This window comes from Physcomitrium patens, chromosome 11 (assembly GCF_059467195.1).
Source record: "Physcomitrium patens ecotype Gransden chromosome 11, ASM5946719v1, whole genome shotgun sequence".
Taxonomy (NCBI): domain Eukaryota; kingdom Viridiplantae; phylum Streptophyta; class Bryopsida; order Funariales; family Funariaceae; genus Physcomitrium; species Physcomitrium patens.
The window spans coordinates 1,007,589-1,029,319 of NC_143420.1; the positions used below are offsets into that span (position 1 = coordinate 1,007,589).

A 21,731-nucleotide genomic window follows, 5' to 3' on the forward strand; every position below is an offset into this window, starting at 1 on the left:
CTAGTGGTGGTACTGGGGGTGGCTAAAAGCAGATTGTGTATACTGATGGTGTAAAACTGTTGTGGGAGGGATATTATGCCGAAGAGACTGCCCCCAAATAGTGGCAATTTTATGAAAACGGTGAAAATCACACAATCCTGCAGTTGAACTGTCTGACGTGGGATAGAGGTCGTCGATCTGAAGGTGATGATGCCTGCAGCAATAATTGTTCACTATGTGAATCACGCTAATATAGATATTGCATCTCATGAGGGTTGTTTTGGTCCGTATTGGACCCGCTCGTTTGTCGACATGCTGTGCAGTATAGCCAAGGGTGATGCTCTAATCAGGTTTTGTGAAGTCATCGGAAGACTCACAGCTCGGGCCTCTGCGTAGCTTCATCAGTGAACAACTGGTTGGTAGCTTGCGGGTTGCGCAACCATCTTATGACTCATAAGGTGCGGGAAACTAACTTTTTCCGTTTCCTATGTAGTGTTCTGCATATACAAAATAAAAATAAAAATGGGCTATTTACTTCGACAGGTTTAGGTTGACGAAGTTAAGGTACAGTAATCTTGAGTGGTTTAAAGACCTTGTTTTTTGGCATTGAAAAAATGTATAAAAGATTTTATTCTATTTTTAAAATCATATTTTATCCACTTGTGTGCGTATAAAAAAATATATCAGTGTCCATTCTTCTACAGGTGTCTAATCATGTTCTTATATATATGTGTTTTAAAATCTAGAACGTGTGGCTCACTACGACTCCTCTAACTTCATTCGTGAACTTCATTGTCAGTAAAATAATTTGATTCCTTTGAATAGCCGATGAAAGGAGTTGTAGAGAATATTATAAATGCATTGCAAGGTTTTAGATGGTCTCCTTTCTCGATAAGAGGTCCTCGTCATTGATACGGGTTTTTCGGATCCTACAAGACAAGGCCGGTTTATATTTAACCAAGCCCACTAAATACCTGTGAGTTGGCTTCCTCAAGGTTGAGGCCTCAGAGTCCATGAACATAACAAGTCAGAAATCTGACTCGGAATCAAGAAATGCAGGAATTCGTCGCTGGGGATGACATGTAGCTTCCAAGTTCTGGTTGAATCCCTCGAGATTTGGACATTTTCAAGTTTTAGCGCTATTCAGATTACTGCGTATCACGGAATGAAGATTATTGGCTATTATTCCAGAGTATTACTTAGCTGACTAAGTCTTGACCCAGCTTTGTCAAAGGTCAACATGGGTCCACGTCGGTCAATTCCCTTCAATTCATTTGAAGCAAACGGAAAAATATATTCAATTGCAGGAGTCATTTGAAGCCGTATTTCGCGATGCACTGTTTGTTTTAAAATCAGCAACAGCAGTGAGTCTATGGAGTCTACGAAAGCAGTCCAACTTCGCAGTCTGAAGCAAAATCTATAAATAATATCGAAGAAGTTTTCCTGCTTGAGAGAATGAGATTCACGCCGTCCCGATGCAACTTTCGCAAACATGAAGTTACAGTAAACTTGTTCAAATTTGAGATAACTTGGCAGATGGTGGTGTCGGATGACGATGGTGAGGATAGGTAATTGATGCAGTGCGTTGCTCCTAGCTTCTTTGGTATTATTCCAAGAATTCTGAGGTGGTTCCAGGATTTCGCAAGCTTTGATCTCTCGAATGTAAATTCCCTTTCTGGCTCTGTACGCACAACGCCCAAAGTCGCAAGCATCCGACACGGCTGACCCTAGATCGCCACTTGGAACTAGGAGCTCCATTGGAATCGAGGATTACCTGGAATAGACAGTTGTCTGAGTGGAGCTAACAAAGATGGGCCCACAGGTGTTCAAAGTCAAGCATTGATAGGATCGCCGGCATGCCCATATTGGACTCATAACTCGTTGACTGTTGAGAACGTTTCCGCCATTTGACTTAACTTCATCACTGCTAGTGGAGTTCGACAAGGATTCCTTATCTCTGCTGGAATTTCTACGTGTAGAATTGAATGAACAGACCCAAGTAGTAAATAGGGTTCACCTATCAACTTGCCGCTGAAATTTAGGGTGCTCGTGTCGGTAGATCTTTCAGAGTGAATGGTGTGTCTGGATAACGAACTCTGCCGAGTAAAATGAAAGTTGAACAGAGTGTGTGAAGGTGATTTGAGGAAAATCTCGCCGCATGAGTCGTCGTTGAAGCGTTTTAGTCTGCATGGAGGAGAATTTCTTCGAAATTACGCTTACCATATCCGAAATGGTCACAAACCTCATAATTGGTATGGAGCTGAGGTTTGGAATACACTCAAACATGACGAGGGGGAAGATGCGTTTCAGAGATGCTGGCGCATTCGCAAGCCATCTGCGTTCATGCTGCAGTGCCACTTACAATACACGAAACAGATACCATGGATAATCTACAATTATAATACCGTGATGTCAATAGCTGGAAGATCTTTCTATGAAGTTTAAAGGATTTGTCGACACCTCTGGAGGTTTATCTACAGAAAAATAGGAGTATTTTCGTGGTGACCCGAAGGGTTCCTTACTTAACTTCAGAGATTTAATGGTTTTTTAATTGCATTTTGACAGCCGAGCTATTTTGTATAAAGAAAACACGTGGTTGGCACCTCCGCTGACTTGGTATACTAATTGGGGCTCGTTGACATACGGTCTGATTCGCAAGCATCCTTCTCCCCGACTTTCGCAAACACTGAGTGATGTTCGATGTCTCCTGACTCCCGAGCTGCGTTGTTGTGGTTTTTTGAGGTTAGTTATTTTTGTAAATGTTCTCATTAGCATTGCAAATGCCAGCTTCGGTGTGAAGATTGCATGAAAAATGAATCGCTCATCGCCATGTTTATGTTTTTAACATCGACAGCCGAGGTGAATGTTCTGAGATCAAACGCACTGTCTTGTTTTACAGGGAACCCTCGGGGCACCATCACGAGCCTTCGGCAATCTCGACTCTCTCTACACGTAACGAGCCTGCGGCACACTCGACTCTCCACACCATCACCGGTTCTCTTGACTGGGGAAGTCTAGCAACCCCTGACATCAAGACGTCTTGGTGAGGAAGTTGGATCTCTAGAGTAGAAATCTTCGTTCGGTTAGTTGGTCTTTAGTATGGATCCGGGTAATGGACCTAGCGGGTCCAGATCCAACGAACAATCTGGCCCAATTCCAGGTGTGCTTAAAATCGCTCCAGGAGCAGAATCATGGTCCATGCTAATCCAGTCTTCACCGCCACGTGCATCCTCGTCTTCATTAGCCTCTCCTAATCAAGATTCAGAGATGGATATGCGGTCTACTGCAACGATCATACCGTCAGCAGATACAGGGGGCCAACTGCAGGAAGACGATAAGTTCCGATCGTGTGTTAGTGAGCAGCATGACTGCCTAAAAGATACAGATGTTCGTAGTGCTGGTTTGAACGAGTCACAAACACGTAGTATATCTAGATTTCCTACGCAGGACGTACCTGATGTGTGCGAAATGGGGTGCCGAGATTTAATCGATGGCGAACCCAGCAATTACCGGCATCACGGATGCATAGAAGGGTTTGATGCGGAAGATCTGGAGCCATTTTCCCTCTGGGAGCTTATGACTACGCCAGTTGAAGGGTTACTAGATGAACGTTTTATTAAACCCTTCTGTTTTGATGACGGAATTAAGAATGAACTAGAGCCGCCTACCAGCGAATCCACGAACACTAAACGTCCCAAGCAGTCACTTACGAAGCGGAAGATCGACGACGTTGAGCCGGGAACTCGATCAACGTCTCCTGTGTAAGCCAAAAACTCGAAGCTCTTTTCGTGAAGTCTGTCAAGAAAATTGCAGTTGGGTTCACTGAAACCTAGAGCACCTTTGATTCGAGAATCTTAATATTAAAAAGAAGATAAAAAATAAAAATAAATAAATCTGTTGAATTTCACTTAAGTCTGCTGAACACAACTTTATGACATGAGAAGTTGCAGATTCCACAGATTTTACTAAAATTTCAGAGGACTGGACCCGAATTATCCGTCTCACAAATTAAATTAAATTGATTGTCAATCTCAAGTGTACACGTTTCTGGATATCACCAAGCATTTTTGTTTTAGGGTTTAGGCTGCTTCCAGATGTTGGACTTGTACGTTAGGTTTGTTTCCTTTTTGGAAGTTTCATGCCGGTTTGCGGTTTCAACAGGTTCATGAATTGAAGATTGTGAAGCCAGCAACGTTTTTATGTGATGCCGGACTGCAGTATAATGTACTAATGTTAAGCAGGAAATTGTGGGCAGGGACACCAGAGGACCTAAGTCGCCAAGTAGGCCATCAAACATCTCAGACAAGTCGGGGCGATACGTAATCCACACGAATTCTGATGTTGATATTATAGATGATGGTTATAGATGGCGCAAGTATGGTCAAAAGCCGGTGAAGAATAGTCATCATCCCAGGTCCGTTCTCATCTTGGACTCTCTGGCTCACTAACTGTGCAATACCAATAGTTCATCTCAATGATTAGACTAGGTTCTAGAAGTTGAGGTTCACTGATGCATCTATATAACCAGGTACCTAATTGCTGCAGGAATTACTATAAGTGCACCACGCCAAATTGTCTTGTAAAGAAGCAAGTGGAGCGCTGCACTGAGAATCCAAGCAACGTCATGACAACCTACTATGGCACACACAATCATCCTCAGATTAATTCAGCAGGTCAGCTTGAATGTGAGCCAACTCCCCATAGCAACATCAGCCTCGTACCTGGAGAATATGGGCCAAGGGTACCCCACAATTACTGTGTTCTGCCAGATCACGCGCTGAGGAGACGGCGGCTGAACCACCCACAGCAAGGTGGACCATTTCCTCAGAGACCAAACATCGATCTTAGGGGGCTCCAATTTTCCCCATTGAGCCCTCAATATTTTCTTTCCGAGGTGTTTCGCTCCATGAGCGGCAATTTGTATCCTCGGCCTCGTCCTCCTCTGGCTGACTCCAGGTTGGATCCTGGAATATTACTGGCTTTAGCTCAGATTTACAGCATGTGGCCAAGGGGACAAGTTCCAGGTTCGGCAGCGGCATACGATCTGCAGTCGAATAGCCAGTTGCCAGGGCCGAGTTCGCCTTTGAATGCAGGTCGGTTGCTAAGCATACAGCAACGGATTCTGTGGCTGCAAAACCTAATGGGAGAGGATTACTTGACCAACCGCATGGCTAGTCAGCAATCATCTGGAAGTGAAGAGAATCCAGAAGGCCCTCTGAATTCTGAACACGATTTGGGGAATCCTTCAAGTTCAATCTAACGCGCTTCAGCACTCAAATTGTAAATAAATGCCATTCTGTGACAAATATTTACTGGTAAATAATTGTTTTGCGATTCTACAGCACTGCTGATGGAGCTGGAGGTAGCTTAGCTGCAGGGTATAGTAATCCCCATGAGACGACTGTTTTGTTGAATATGTGCTCTCAGCTTCTTCGACTACTTTCATCTAGTTCATTACAGACTCACCCGAGGAACCAGATCTGTGACGTGGCGATTTATGAGTGGTCACAATATTGTATATATTTCAGCACCGTTGTGCAATAAGATATTCATTCTCAGTTAACGAGTTCATACCAACATGGTATTAGAGATGTGAGGCAGAGGGCAGTATGCTAGTGCGCTATGTTCCTAGTCTCAGAGTCTAGTGGATTAAGTGAGCACTGCTCCTTATCACCCATGTAGACAACAGTGTTGAGAGAAATCAGCAAACATGGCTGAACAGGGAGGTCATGGTAGTATGTCAGGAGATGCCAACAAACTTGTTTGTATTAGCAACTATTACATTTGGTAGATTAAGATGAAGGCTATACTAATGAGAGAAAATGTCTAGGATTTGATAGAAAACCATATTCAACCTCCAAACTTTCTAGCTTTAGTATTAGAAACACAACATACAGAACAGACAATGAAGAAAGCAAAGAATCTTGCCTTATCTGGAATTCACTTATCAATATGTGATAGTCTACTTAGATTTGTTGCTTTGTTCAATGATCCTTCTTTAGTTTAGGAAGGTCTATGCTAGAAATTTGCATTTAGCAATTAGTCATAGATACTAATATTGTCAAGTTAGGTATACATCCTTAAGATAGATAATGGCTCCATAAAGAAATATGTTAACAAAACAACAAATTTTGAAGTAGAAGATGTCTATAGGAGAAATGGTAACAAACAAATAGATATACTAATTCATACTAAATGGCTTGCCAAGAAGCTATAAAGGAATTGTTTACACCCTCAGTAATCTAGACATAGTACTAATATTTGAACAAATCTTATCTAAATTGCTTATAGAATCTACACAAAAAGCGTAGCAAAACATCTTACTTAGAGATGAGGAGAAACTAGCAATTTATTTCAACCCTACAGTACAGCTTCCATCTAGTACTACTCAAAATACTAGATTTAATATAAGACATTTATGTGGCCAATTTACAAAGAAAATTAGAGGAGTTTAATTAAGAAAGAATCAATTTTTTAGAAGAGGAAGAAGCTCTATTAGGAGAAGTTTTATACAACCAAATATCATCTACTACAATTGTGGCCAAGGTGGTTACATTATAGTTGAGTGCATGACATACTCATACTTTCAACAAAACATCAGTAGTGGTCTGTTTAATCAAATTGAATATGCCAATACTATAAAAAAATTGGATTTAGTTTTAACTCAGATTAATTCTCATTTTAATTATTTAAAGCCATAATATATGGATAGTAGACCTTTATATTATGTATCAAGGTCAATGGCCAATTTTACTTAGATTGGAGAAAGTAATTCAAGAAATAGTTATAGAATTAGAACCGCACATGGTGAAATTCATATTATTCACAGTGTAGGAACAACTAGTAAATATATGAGCTATGCAAATTCAAGTAAAAGAAATATAAATTTTTTTAATACATACTAAGTCTTATGAAGAGTCTTTTGTTTGTAATAGCCATTGGAGATACTAACAACACAGTTATCTTCACAAATTCACATTGCTAGATCCTTGATAGTCTAAGAAGTAAATAAATTATTATTGTAAGATATTAAGACTACATAGAAAAGATTAATAATATAAATACGTGGCACAAGAGATATAGATACCTTAGATGTTTTGGAATGAAGCACTTCCAGCAAAATAATAAAGTAATAGGCCTACCAAAAATTGAAGTTATCAAAACAGTCTATGAAAGTTGCTTTATTGGCAAGCAACATCATCAAAGATTTTGGAGATGGTTCAAAAATAGAACTACTATATTTGCATAACTTATACATTTAAATTTAATAAGGCATTTTCTACCAAATCATAAAGGAGATTTAGGTATTTTCTTATGTTCATAGATGATTTTTTTCTTTATGGCAAGCAAAGACAAAACCTTTTCAAAATTTAGAATATTTAAAGAAGAATAAAAAGAAAGACAAGGCACAAAATTTGTACCTTGAGAATAGAGAGATGTCAAAAATTTACTTCAAAAAAATTTAGTACATATTGCAACAATCATAGCATTCTATGCTACTTTACTCAACCACTAATTCTATACCAAAATGGAATAGCTAAGAGAAGAAATAGAACCATTAATGAGCAGTCAAAATCTATTACAGAAGATTGCAACTTATCAAGTTTTCTTAAGCCAGAAGAAGTAGCTACAAAAAACTATCTAATCAATAGAAGTCCCACCAAAGCAAATAGAAGAGTTATTGCAAAAGAAAAATACTCAAGTATTAAGCCCTACATCTCTCATCTTAAAACCTTTGATTATATTGCTTACATGTACATTTCAAAAGAATAATATAAAAAAAAAAATAGAAAAATTAAAATATGTCTATTTTTAAGATAAAATGAATAAAATAAAATATACATGATTAATAACCTAAAAAAGAAAAAAAAGTAGTCTTAACAAGAGATGTAGTTTGAAACAAAACAAAAATAGGGTACTATCATCTTCTACCAATAGCTCTAATATTTAAGGATATCTTTCCAACATTTGTACCTAATACTAGCACACAATCCAATCTTCTAAAGCTAGATCAATCAAACTCACCAAACCAACTTATAAGTCCAAGTTTATTTAAAGAAGAGTATATTCCAGATAATTTCTTCAGATCTTTCAAAAACCTTAATGAACTAGACTCATCATTTATATTTGATAGTTCAATAAGAGATGTATCCTTAAATGAATGCATAGGCCCAACTAATTGTTGATATTTTACTAGAAAAAGAGCATCCTTACAAAAATTAAAAGACTATTATTGAACCTTAGCAAAAGAAAATTTTGAACCTTCTTATTATGAAGAAGTAATAATCGATGAGCATTGGAAAAAAAAGAAATAATATAAGAAATTATGTCAATTCAGAGGAATTTTACTTGAAAAATAGTTGACCATTTGCTTAATAAAACACCTATTACAAAAAAATGGATTTACAAAATCAACCAAAAAAAAAAAAAAAAAAAAAAAATCTATAAAATCAAAGTTAGAATAGAAGCTCAAGGATTTCAGCAAATAAAGGAGATTGATTACTTTGATACCTTTGTATCCATTATGCGATAGTCAACCATTAAAATTATATTATTACTAGCAGCCAAAAAAAAATAGGCAGTTAACAAGATAGATGTAAAAACTACCTTTTTAAATGGAATCTTAAACAATTAGGTATTCATCAAAATTCCACCAAGTTTTAAAGGAGAAAGTAATTCAAACAAGGCATGTAGACTTTGGAGAGACTTATACAAATCCAAATAAGCTCATAAGGTGTAATATTCAAGGATTGATGAATAGCTAATTAAATAAGGTATGCAATGCAGCATAGCATATTCTAACTTATATTTTAAATATTAAAATAACAAAACTATCATCATCTTTCTATAGGTAGATGATCTGCTGATTATAGGTGATAAAAATAAAGAAATTAGACATAAACAAAAATTCTTGTCCTAAACTTTGAAATGACAAAATAAAAAATTACAAAAGTATATCTAAATATTGAGTTTGAATACGAACCTTTGAGAATCTGGCTGTACCAATAGACATACATAAAGAAAATCCTCAATAGGTTTGATTTGAGCAACTACATATTTAGTCAAATCCTTATAGACAGTGGATTACAATTATAACAGGAAATAGATATTAAGCTTGGAATCTCTCCAAAAAAAAAAAAATACCTTTGTACTACTATTGATTAGGGTCATTCCTACACAAGGTTATTTTGTATAATATAAGAGAAAGAAAGTCTTATTTTGGATGATATTCAACGAAGTATTCTTTCTTAAGACTATTTTTATTATATTTTTCTTTCTTATCTTAAATAAGAAGCACACTTTGGTAAGTATAATATCTTTAAAAAAAATACATAGTTATCTTATTAATGTGGCTTTTTTATTTTATTTTAATTCTTTAGAAATCACATTATAAACAATAGAATGTTAGAAAATTAATAAAAATTTAATTAGTGAACTTAATATAAATATACCAAAAAATTTAATAAAAGAATTTGACGACCTTTTTTTATATAACTTTGTAGAGGATGTTGTATAAATAAATATTGTTATACACAACACATCAAGTGCTACAAACCAATCACAAAATATATAATCTAAACCAAATACAAATATACATCCAATACAAATTCACGTGAAAGATTATAAATCTACATCAAATTAAGTAAAGCTACCTTTCACCACAAAAAGAGAATCTAAAAGTACAAGTGTGAAGATAAAGAAAATCTTAAAGCTTTCTTAAATGGCTAAATCACAATAGCCAAATAAATCCTTACAACAAGTTCTATCTCTTTCAAAAATCACTCACAAGACTTGACTTGACAAGAATGTCAAATTAAGGGTTTTTTTCTACCTTAGTAGTTAAATCTTATTTAATATGAATAAAATCAATTAATAAAAAAACTATCAATGGATGAAAAACCACTAATCAAACTAAAATATATATATTCAATGGAATTTGGCATCCAATGCCATATTATGTGACATGGTAATTAGATGAAAGAAGAAAGAAAATATTTTATTATATAGAAATTTAAATGAAAATATTTTAAGAGATATATCATAAAAATATAGATAATAAAAAAAGATGTAGTAAAAATTAATAAATATTAATACTACCTTCTTGTAGAAGAGACTTCTATTTACTTTATAGTCACATAAATAAATCAAATAAAAGTAATAAGAAAAATTATTAATATAAGCATCTATAAGAGGGAGTTAAAAATATATTTTAATAAATATTACTTTAAAATATTAAGAATTGATATCCAAAGAAGACCGGTTATGAACCAAGATCAAAATGAAACCCTGAGGTATAAAATTGACCACCTACAGTGACTATAAGATTTTTCAATTAATTAAAGAGTGAAGTTTGAGAGCACACTTTTGAAAAGATTTTTGAAAGTTGACTTTATGAGATTTGAAGGCATGTTGAGGTTTTGAAGGCTATTCATGAAGAAAGATGTATTTGATGGATTTGGATTTTAAAAATTAAAAAAAAAAAAATCACAATTTTGAGGATTTAGTTAATATTATAGCATATTTATAAGTAAATAATTGTCAATTTGTCATTGTATTTGTCTCAAATAAAGTTGTAAAATTTGATATCAATTGAATAATTAGGTTGATAATTATGAAATTTTTTGTGGATTGTGGTCTCTAGTAATTAAAATTTAGAGATAGTGAGGATTTTTGCAAACTTGCAACATCTGCTAGTTTAATTGAAGTATAAAATGGTGATAGATATTTAGACTAAGAATTCTACACATCAGCCAAATTTTGAAGAAATTAAATGGTTCAAATATATATATATATATATATATATAGATATATTAGAATATCAAAATCTGGATTTGAAAAGGAAGGCCTGCCAACATCTAAGTGATTTAGGAGCTTTTTCTTTCAAAATGATAAATGATTTTTTTCAAATTTTGTATGCTTATTAATTGCATATGGATTGAAATGTGAGTAAAATTATAGTTATGATCAATGGTTCAATTAATATTTATTAAGGTTTTAAAATAGCTATAATAATTTATTAAGATTTACTTAGAATTTGGTTAGAATTTAGTTAGGATTTCATTAGAATTTCATCAAGGTTTGATATGGGATTTAGGTTTTGATTAGGATTTAATTAAAATTTTATTAAGGCCTTATTAAGATTTTATTAGGATTTACTTCATATTTTATATAGGATCTATTTAGTATTTTTATTTTTAATATTTTTTTAGAATTCTTTCTTATTTTTTTAAAGATTTTTATTTTAGTATTTATTTAAATTTATTATTATTTCTTAAAGTTTTTTATTTTTTTTTTTCTTTAGGATTTTTTAATTATTATATTTAAAAATTAATTTTTGATATTTTATGTTTTTTTTTATAATTTTTTTTTTTTGGATTGGTTAAAATTTGATTAAGATTTTTAAGAATTACTTAAAATCTATTTAAGATTATATTAGATTTAATAGGATCTTGTTGTTGCATTTTCTATTTACCTTCCACAACTAGGTGCTTTGTGCATTTTCAAGTAAGAATGTACGTTATGTAATATCGTAAAAATTCCAAGAAGGTTAAATTTAGATAGATAAAATATGGTTGGATTAACCATGTTAGATACAAATGAATTAGAATTAAGGTTGAATTAGATTAGTTTGAATGAATAATTGAAATTGGATGAATAATTTATATTATATAAAAATATATTTAGATGAAATTTCATAGTTGAACAAATTATTATACTTAAATGAAAACTTATTTAAGGATGAATTTTTTATTGATGAATGAATTTAATTGAAATAATAATAATAATAATAATAATAATAATAATAATAAATTTTAAATTAAGATTAAAAATTAAATTGATAAATAGATTTTTAATGCATGAATTTTTGATTGACTTATTATTATAAGTATGAATTGGTAGTAGACTCTTTGATTCACTACTTGGGTAATTTACAAAGAATAAAGAATGATTTGATTGGGATTAATTAATAGCTATAATTTCAAAAAATTACATAGTTAATTAACTTTTTATAAATTAGAATAATTTTTTAATTAGTGGAGGTTTATTTTAGCTTACATAGACTCCAATAGATGTAATTAATAAGCAATTGGATTGACTTATTTACATTTAGGAAATTATCCAAGTTTATGGTAATCCAACTTTATAGTAATCCAACTTGTTATAAAGGCAAATAGTCTTGATATTATGAAAAAGTAATCATATCTTATTGCCAATGTGGAATTGAGGTTTTTTCTTTTTATAGGCATATATATTGATCTTTTTATTTTTAGAATTCTTCTAGTTGTATCTTCATTGTTGTATGTAGTTTGGATAAATGACTCACCAAATCTTTTGTCACATGTTTATTAACTTTTGAGAAGTCAAGAGCATCAAGTTGTAAATAATAACCATAATTAATAAAAAAAATATATATTTATTGAGTAAAAAAATATATTATATTATCATAGAATTTTTTTCAATGATAAAAGAATTGTCTAATCATCTTATTCGTAGTTTTTGTTATAAGTAAAATATTGCCCTAAACTTAATTTACCCACTCTGTTTGTTTATTGATTTGAGAATAGAAAACCAAAGATAATTTTATATCCACCTTCAAAATCTTAAAAAAAGCTTTTCAAATCCTTAATACAAATTGAATCCATCTATCCAATATAATATCCTTAGGTAGTCCATGATAGCAATAAATATTCTTATAAAGGAAAAGCTTAGTTATTTCTTCATCTATGATACATTTTATATATGATATAAAATATGCCATCTTAATAAAATGATGTACTATCACAAATCATTAGAACTTAGGATTGAAAGATCTATGATAAAATCTATAGAAAGAAAAGATTATAGTTGTTTAAGAATAAGTAATGGCTGAAGAAGTTTGTAAGATTGATGACAAGGAATTATTGATCTTGAACAAACATCATGTAACTATACAAAGTCTTTAATTGTCTTCTATATTTGAGGCCACCAAAAATCTTTAGATATTGATTCCAAAATTTTGTTATATCCAAAATGTTGTGAAATTAAAAAGTCATCATCAGCTTGAAGAACACGTAATCATGCTTCATCTTCCAAAACTTATAAGTACTCATTAAAATAGAGTAGGTTATTTCTGAATTCAAATTTTAAAACATCATAAGGTTTGGAAGAATTTTTCTTAATATCACAAATAATAAGATCAAAGGACATATTTTATTGAACTTGCTTAAAAATCTTGAATTAATAATTAATATTAATTTTATTATTTATAAATAAAATTACTTTGGCTTAAAAAAAATATATTGATTAAAACCTGCATCTTTTTCTTTTGATGCAAGATAAAAATGTCTAAAAAAGATGTCTTACAAATCTTATTTTTTTTCTTGATCAATAAGCAACCTTGAATTCAAATCTTGATAAGGACATGCTCTAACAAGCTTAAAAATGATTTAAATTATGTACTAATATAAAATATTTAAGGTTCTTGTAATTCATATACATAGTGATTAGACTAGAAGCATCTTCTAGATAATATCACTATTCTTGAAACAAATCTACAATTGTAAAAAGTTTTTTGTTATAAATCTCTTAATTGATCTTCGCTACTAAAATTTTTCTTGAATGAACAGCTATTGAATGAAGGTTGTTGTTAGTTTCTATTTGTATCAATACAACACCCAAAGCAAAGACCAATGCATCCATTTTCATAAAAAATAGCTTAAAAAAGTTGACACAATATAAAATTACTCCAAAAATAAAAGTTATTTTTAAAGCTTCAAATGTTGCTTCCACTTCTTTATTTCACTTAATTTTATCTTTATAAATTAAGTAAATAAATGAAACTATAACTTAAGAAATTTTTTTGATAAAGATATGATAATAATTAGAAAATTTTAAAAAATAGTGCTCATCTCTTATTATTTTTGAGACCTTCAAATGCATAATAGTTTGAATTTTTTTAAGATCCATCATAAAGCCATTATTTGAAATGATATATCTTAAGAAGTCAACTTGAGTAGTATAAAATACACACTTTTTCAACTTGGTATATAATCCTACATTTTTAAGTTTTTGTAACATGCAACAAAATATGAAGTTCATGAAATCCTTCCTATAGAAGTAGCAATTAGTAATTATAATAGCTTTATGATATTTAATATAATTAGATCTCTTTCTAATCTAGTCATTTTAAGTTTATTATGATTCAAAAAATAAAATCCTCAAATAGATTAGATTAATCATAGTTTTAATTTTTTTTTAAATAAAATTAAGAATTTTATCAACCAAATAGAAAGTTGAAAGTTTAGTGCAACCAAATCCGTATTTATAGGTATAAGAGCTTTCTTAAATGGTGCAAAAGAATGATTGTTGTATATTATTTATGCAACACCTATTTCTAATGGTGGAAAGACTTCAAGTAGTATTCTAAGCCAATAGTAAGATTATTAAGATGTCTTTGAAGAGAAGAATGTAAATATTCTTTTAGAACAAGAGTACTATTAAAAATAGATATCTTTTATCTTTGATTCATTAAAAGATTATTAAAATTCAAATGTATTGAGGTATTGAGAATTAGAGTTTAAAGAACTAGTGAAGATTGCTAAAATGTTTAGCAATCTTTTGCTTTGATTGAATTAAAATTATATATAATAGTAGTAAATTTTCAACATTTATACAAAGTTTGAGAGTTGTTGAACGATAAAATTAAGACATATTAGCACTAGAAGATTGACATTAAGGTTGAAGGAGGCTTATCAATACTCGGCAAATTTTAAAATTTATCTTCTATACAATAAGTTTGATCTTCTTTGAATTATTTGTGCTTGTTTTCAACTTAGTCATTGAAAGATTTAAAAATTTTGAATCAAAATCTCTTATTAGATTATTTTTTATTGAGATTTTAATCTACTATTGGATTGAATAAGAATTTGTTTAACATTTAAGATTTGATTAGAGTTTGATTAAGATTTTGTGAGTCAATAAATCAACTCATGGATTGTGTGAGGACAAAAAAATGTAATAGAAGTGTAAATGATCAAGTTTTAATTGAAGAAGATTAGAAAAAATGCTAAACAAAAGCAAAATAGAGTTAGTAGATAAAACGTAATGATGTATAGAAATTTTAGTAGAAAATCCCAACTTTAGAAGCATCTTAGAAGACATCAAGTTGATATTTTTTAGTATCTTAGGAGTATGTAAAAAGAATCTAGAATATTCAAGATTAGATGGCCATATACGGTATAAATATGGCCTAGATACATAATAGATATGGTAGTGGATTCTATATAGGTATGGATACAAATGCAAAAAAACTATAGTATTGGATACAGTATACAGAATATAGAATACAAAGCCTATTGTATGATATAGTATATAATATAATATACAATACAATATGCATTGTAGAATACAATATAATATATTGTAGAATATGCAGTAGAATGTAAGGAAGAAGTGTATAGTAGAGTATGGGGCCAGCGTAAGGATTATTTGGGCAGTGTGTGTCATCGGACGGGTCCCAGTGGCAGTTCTCAAGCAAGCATAATCCGAGCATCGGGAAAACTCCGCCGCCGTCGGAGCGGCTGACGTAAGAGATCCCTACCCAATTGAACATCTTTCTTTTTTTTTCCTCTTCAAGCGTTCGTGTGCGAAGTGCGAGCTTCGCAGACGTTTTCTCCCTTCTTCACTGTGGTGCAACAACTGTCTTTCCTTCTTTATTTGGCCTTGTGTATTGGGTCAGAGCTGCGGTGTAGCAAGATTATTGCCTACGATTTTTCCTCGCTACGGTGCAGCAAGAAGATTCAGGCGTCAACCGCTCCATCGACTGGATCTTGGAGTGGCCGTAGTGTTTTGTGCTGCGACTCTATTTCGGCTATTCGAAAGCGCTGCGGAATGCCTTATTTGCGGTTCTTGCCTTAGGTTCTTCTTCTGATCCTCCTTCCAGTTCGAGGCGGAGAAGCACGGCTTGAAGCATGGGCCGCCGACATTTCTATTTCCACTTCCAAGAGGACAAGAGGGCGAGCGATGTTGGTGGCGGCTAGATCACCAGGGTGCTGACGCGGATCGACTTACGGAATTTTTCCCCTGGTGGTGCCAGTATTGACCTTGCAGTGCAAACGTCCAAATTAACTTCAAATTACATTTTGCCCAGCCTCTCTATTAGTCACATTCAGATTTTTTTAGTTGATGGTGGTTGGGATCAACCTAGAAAACATGTCTGGACAGAATCAAGACATGTTGTAATTGGACAATATAACGAAATTGGAAGGGAGGCAAAATCGACCCCAGAATTTAATATACTACTTCCTCTTCATTCACATAGATTCACAAGGACGCTGTAACTCCCTCATGATTCCATTGCGATTGTCACTCACCATATGCCGTACTCGCACATCGATACATATCTGAGTTCACCTTCCCTCCCTAGTCGCGTCTTTGGACTCAGTTCTGCATTGAAGCGTGACTGCTCTCTGGGGTTGCCAACTCAAGTCGTCATTCAAAGCAACCCTTATGCGGCACATGTCAGGAGCAATTCAGAATTCACACAAGTTAGGGTAAAGATGAATTTAGATTAAAGTGGACGGATTCTTATTTTAGATGAATAAAAGTAAATTGGATGAAAATTTATATGGATGAACCTGTATTAAATTGGATGAAAGTTGGTCAATGCAAATTGGTTTAAGTGGATGAATTTTCATTTGTAGATGAGAAATCACTCTTGGATGAGAAATTATCTTGGATGAATTTTTATTTGCTACACAATTAAATAGGAATAAAAATTATATTAAAATCATAAAAACATATATTAAAAAAATAAATAGATAAATAAATCCTTTCAAAGTGTGTGTTAAAGTGTTATATGTTGGTTGTATTTTTATTTGTGAATGTGTGAGGGTGAATTTTTATTAGTTAGAAAACTTAAGGATATTTAAGTAAGAAGCAAGAAGGCATTTTATTTAATTAATTCACAAGTAACTAGTAATTGTGGTCTAGAATACATCTCTACCAGAGAAATTTATCCACTTCTCAATTGATAAGATTGGAATTATTTAAACACTAGTTATCTAATAATGAAAAAAATAATAGAATTAATAAGTAATTAAATTGTTGTAAATTGGAATAGGCTCTCAACTAGTAAGGATTTATTATAGTTTACAAGTTTCATTAGGATTTGATTTAGGATTTAGGATTTCAGTAGAATTTGATTAAAATTTGGTTTAGGATTTAGAATTTGACAAAAAAATATTTTATATTTTTGTAGAATTTATTTATTATTTCTTTAGAATTTTCGTAAAGTTCTTTATGATTTCTTTGTATTTCTTTTATAATTTCTTTACAATTTCAATTGGATTTGATCAAAGTTTGATTAGGATTAATAAGCTTTAATTTGGATTTATTCATGATTCTTTTAGAATTGTCAAGACCTTGTTGTTGCAATTTTTGTTTTACCTTCTACAGCCAAGTGCTTCGTGCATTCTCAAGCAAGATTTCGCTTATTATGACAAAGCATCTAGGAAGCTACTAAGAAGCTTATTCATTAGATATTATCAAATCTATTTATTTCTACTCATTTCTATCTAATTCCTTTAATTTAAATAAATATTTATATTTGTAATACATCTTGCCTTTGCATATATCATCTATAATAGATATATATTAATTATAGAAGATATATATTATCTATAGTAGTTTATAAAGGACTGTATGGCAATGTGTCAAGGACAAGAACTCGATGAAAAAACAATTCAAACAAGTGAACCTTCACTCAAAGAGAGGTAACAAAATATATATAAACAAGTATATATATTGAAATAGAAACTGGAATGGCTATTGCCAAAAGACAAGAAAACTAAAGACCCTTGAAACTAGACTAGAAGTAAGAAAAGAGTTGACAAGAGTGAAGAAGCCTTCACTCTTGTCTTTATATATACTATCTAACTAGGAGCTACGTGGCGACGTTCTATAGGACCTCCAATATGTGTTGACTTTGTAGGACACATGCCTTGACTTACAAGGCAAGTTCTTCTACGTGTGGGCCACATAGTTAGCTTGACCTTCAAGCTAACAACATGTGTGGCACATGGCCAATTGTTGACCACGTTTCTAATCCAAAAACTCAATTAAAGACACCTATGAAGTCAAAGCATCGTCTATGAAGCTTCTAGGAAGCTTCCATATTAAATATTATAGAATTAACTTATTTTTACCTACTTTTACTTACTTCTACCTATTTGTATATGTAATTACTAGTTTACATGATTATGTCTGTGACACAATGTCTTATAGGCCATATGACAAGTATCTAACTTGCAAGACACGTCCAATTTCTATGATGTATTTCTAATATATACTCCATATGGCCAACTTGTAATACAAGTGGTTAAGTATGCAATATGTGATCAACTTGGCAACAAAGTTGAAAACCTACTAATTACTTATAAACATGTGTAAAGTCTACAAAACTTATAAGAAGCTTTTCAACAAGATATCATTAATTTGACCTACTTCTACTTATTTCTATATAATTTTATTTATCTAAGTAAATATACTAATGAATATGGCTATTTGTTACATGAGGTAGTACAAATAAGTAATTAACTATAATTATACATATAAACATGTATATATAAATCTTATCTTCAAGCTTACAAAGTCTTTATTTGTGATTTATTTATTTGTTTCTTAATTGGATAGTCACTTTATTTTATTTTATTTTATTTTTTATGTTTTTATGTGTGTATTTATATGTTTATATATATATATATATATATATATATATATATATGTGTGTGTGTGTGTGTCTGTGTATTTGTAGCTTATGAGCCTTCTAAAAACTTAATATAACTATTTAGCAATTATGTTATGTTCTTATTTTTTTATTTCTTAAATAAAACATCAAATTAATAAAAGAAAACAAGTCTATATGGAACATAAAAAACTTAATAAGAAAAAGTTAAGGATTATTTTTAATATAGATTATTCATATATATATATATATATATATATATATATATTTAAAGAATTTGGTATTGGTATTTATATTTTTTGTATATTACTTATAAATTTATAGAAAAAAAAATAAAAATAAAAAAATAAAAAAATTATACTATAGATGTTTTATAATATTGTAAAGTTGATTTAATTTATATAATAAATGAAATAAAATAAATCTAAATTTATTTTAAAAATACATTAAGAATAATATAGAGCCTAAAATAATATGAATATTAAAAAAAACCTAAATTTGACTTGTTAAAATGTAATTTATATAAAATCCAATTATAATAATGATAATGATTATTATTATAAGTTAAAATTTATTTTAAATAAAATATATAATATTTCTATTATTAATTTTTAAAAAATTACTTATTTTATATTTAAGAGGTTAAAAATTACACAGCAAGCATTTGAATCATTTTTATACACAATCATCTTAATTTGAATCATATTTATCTATAAATATGATGGTGTATATATATATATATATATATATATATAACCATTGAAAGAAATGAAATGAAGTTAAAACAATCAATTTGAATCATCCATAAATGTATTTATTTAAACCAATTATCTTTTCATATCCTCTTTTCATAATTACATGCTCTAGTTTCTATCATCTTTACAAATCTGTTGATATTCTACAAAAAATAATAATGATAGTTTATTGTGTGACATTATCATGTGCCATTTTTGTCAGTAAGTAGATTTTTCTTTAAATTTTTTTGATATAATCAATTTCTATCTATTCATATCCTCTTTTCATAATTGCACTCTCAAGTGTCTATCATCTTTACAAATCTTTTGATATTCTTGGTGAAAAAAATTGATAGCTTATTGTGTAGTATTATTGTGTGACATTTTTGTTGTTAAATAGATTTTTCTTTAAAATTTATTGATATTTTCATTGGGAAAGTAATATGTCTTTTAAACTATTCCTCGCTCATGTCTAAATCCCAATCCGTCAAACAACTTGCATGAACCAGTCAAGCCTAGAGTAAGTGGCATCTTACTTCTACTTTTACTTTTTCAAAAAAGTCGAAAGGCACTGCGCTCCCTTGTCATGGCCGCCGCCACCGTCACGACCTCCGCAGCAGCAACAGAAGCAGGCACACAAGCAAGCATAGAGGTTTGCGAGAGCTTCCATCATCTTGTCCGCCCGGCGATTCCCTGCGCTTCAGTCCTCGAAGCAGTGGCCCTCCATGTGAACGCCGTGTCTGCTTCTCGTTTGTGTCGTGAGGAAAAGAATTGGCTGCGACGGTCAATAGATCCTGTAGTGGTGGTTGGCGACTGGGCTGGTTGTTGGGGGCAGACACAGAAGGGAGGAGGAAGAGAGGGAGGATGAACGTAGCAAAGCACATGGACATGGGCTTCCTTTCAGCCGACGCCACAAAGTAAAGTAGTTGCTTCATCCTGCATATGCCTGATCCCGAAGTGTGTGTGACTCGTACGATCCCCACTTCGAGGCCTGCATGGCTCCACTTGCACAAGCTCTGGTGGGGAGGCACCTCTTTACTGACTCGCTCCTTCACTGGCCTCTGTCAGAGTGGTTGATCTGTTCGACACTGAGAAAGACAAAGATCTGGTATGTGGCGTACCGTGCATCTGTATTTTGAGATTGTTTATCAGATAGCTTGTACCAAAGACAAATGTGTCGAATTGGGATAATTGGATCGTAACGAGCTGAAAACCCTTTGCCTGCTGAAATAATTGTAATGCTCATGGAATTGATTATTTTATGGATAGCGCGCCACCATGAGCCCGTCTCGAAAATCAGAAAAAAGTACAAAAAAGCCTCAGGTATAGGCCCGTACCGAAAGTACTGGAATGATTGTGACCTGAGCTAGGTATGGTAGATCATCTACAAGCAGTCAGGCTGCTTGCTTCTGCATCCCCCCTACTGTTATTGATATGTTTTAATGTTCGTTTGTCTGTAGATGTGAAAAGAGAGAGGCGACATCAGGATGGTAGAGTTTATTTCAGGTTGATTCGCGTCTTTTTGATGTCACGAGTGATGCGACGAGGATTCCGCGGGAAGCTATTGCCGATCAGTTCTCCAAGTGGAGCCATGCAGGCCTCGAAGTGCGGTATATCCAATAGCAGCTACTGGGCCGGGCCAGGACTTCTCTCGAAAGTCAGTACTCTCCATTGGAAGAAGATCCTTTTTCTCGTAAAGATCCACTGTACTTACCCACGATGTATCACAGGGGCTAGGCCTACTGCTAGAACATTGCATCACATGACCGAGGAAGACGTAAACTATAACAAACTAAGCGTCAACGGTGACACATAGCATCCACCAATCTTTCATCTGTGCAGCATTTCATACAAATTTCTCTCATACCAAAACAGGGACAAAAACTTTTTGATGTATGAAAACCCAAAAGCTACTTTCGTCACTTTTTATTCTCCTTGTTTTGTCCTCGTCGCAGAATGGACACTTTCTTCTACAAAATGGCATGAAAATTCTTCGATGCTACAGGCAGAGCAAAATTGACATTACAGAACTGTAGGAATTTGATGGTAACACTTACTGTGTTTTTTCTCCTGGACAATTTATTCATCCTTTCGTGGAGATAGACCTGAGCCTCAATGATCTGCACAGTTTCGAAGGAATGATTGCAGGCTTACTATTTTTTTTTATCTGACAATCTGAAATCCACCACGTTGCAGATGTAGAAAACTTTTTTATTTAAAGTCCCAACGCAAGAAAAGTAGTTGAAGCTACTTTCTGATCCATCGATGGCGTGCCAGTTTTGGGATTCAAATTA

General features: G+C 32.4%; 1 protein-coding gene across 2 annotated transcripts; it reads left to right on the forward strand.

Moving 5' to 3' along the window:
* The first annotated feature begins 1,990 nt into the window (after window positions 1-1,990).
* On the forward strand, window positions 1,991-5,542 carry LOC112288934 (uncharacterized). 2 transcript variants are annotated; one of them, XM_024533696.3, is made up of 4 exons: window positions 1,991-2,721; window positions 2,879-3,740; window positions 4,235-4,393; window positions 4,525-5,542. In XM_024533696.3, exons 2-4 carry the CDS (start codon window positions 3,079-3,081, stop codon window positions 5,237-5,239), a joined length of 1,536 nt encoding a protein of 511 aa, XP_024389464.1. In that variant the 5' UTR covers window positions 1,991-2,721; window positions 2,879-3,078; the 3' UTR covers window positions 5,240-5,542. The 2 variants fall into 2 exon arrangements, with proteins under 2 accessions (XP_024389464.1, XP_090110147.1); XM_090254021.1 differs by lacking the exon at window positions 1,991-2,721 and having other exon boundaries at window positions 2,942-3,740; window positions 4,244-4,393.
* Window positions 5,543-21,731: the final 16,189 nt, after the last annotated feature.

Excerpts from the sequence above, each read along its gene's own strand:
- LOC112288934 (XM_024533696.3), top strand. The coding sequence starts at position 3,079 with ATGGATCCGGGTAATGGACCTAGCGGGTCCAGATCCAACGAACAATCT. Across the intron at positions 3,741-4,234 it reads ACTCGATCAACGTCTCCTGT|GGACACCAGAGGACCTAAGT; the intron begins GTAAGCCAAAAA and ends AATTGTGGGCAG. Across the intron at positions 4,394-4,524 it reads AAGAATAGTCATCATCCCAG|GAATTACTATAAGTGCACCA; the intron begins GTCCGTTCTCAT and ends TAATTGCTGCAG.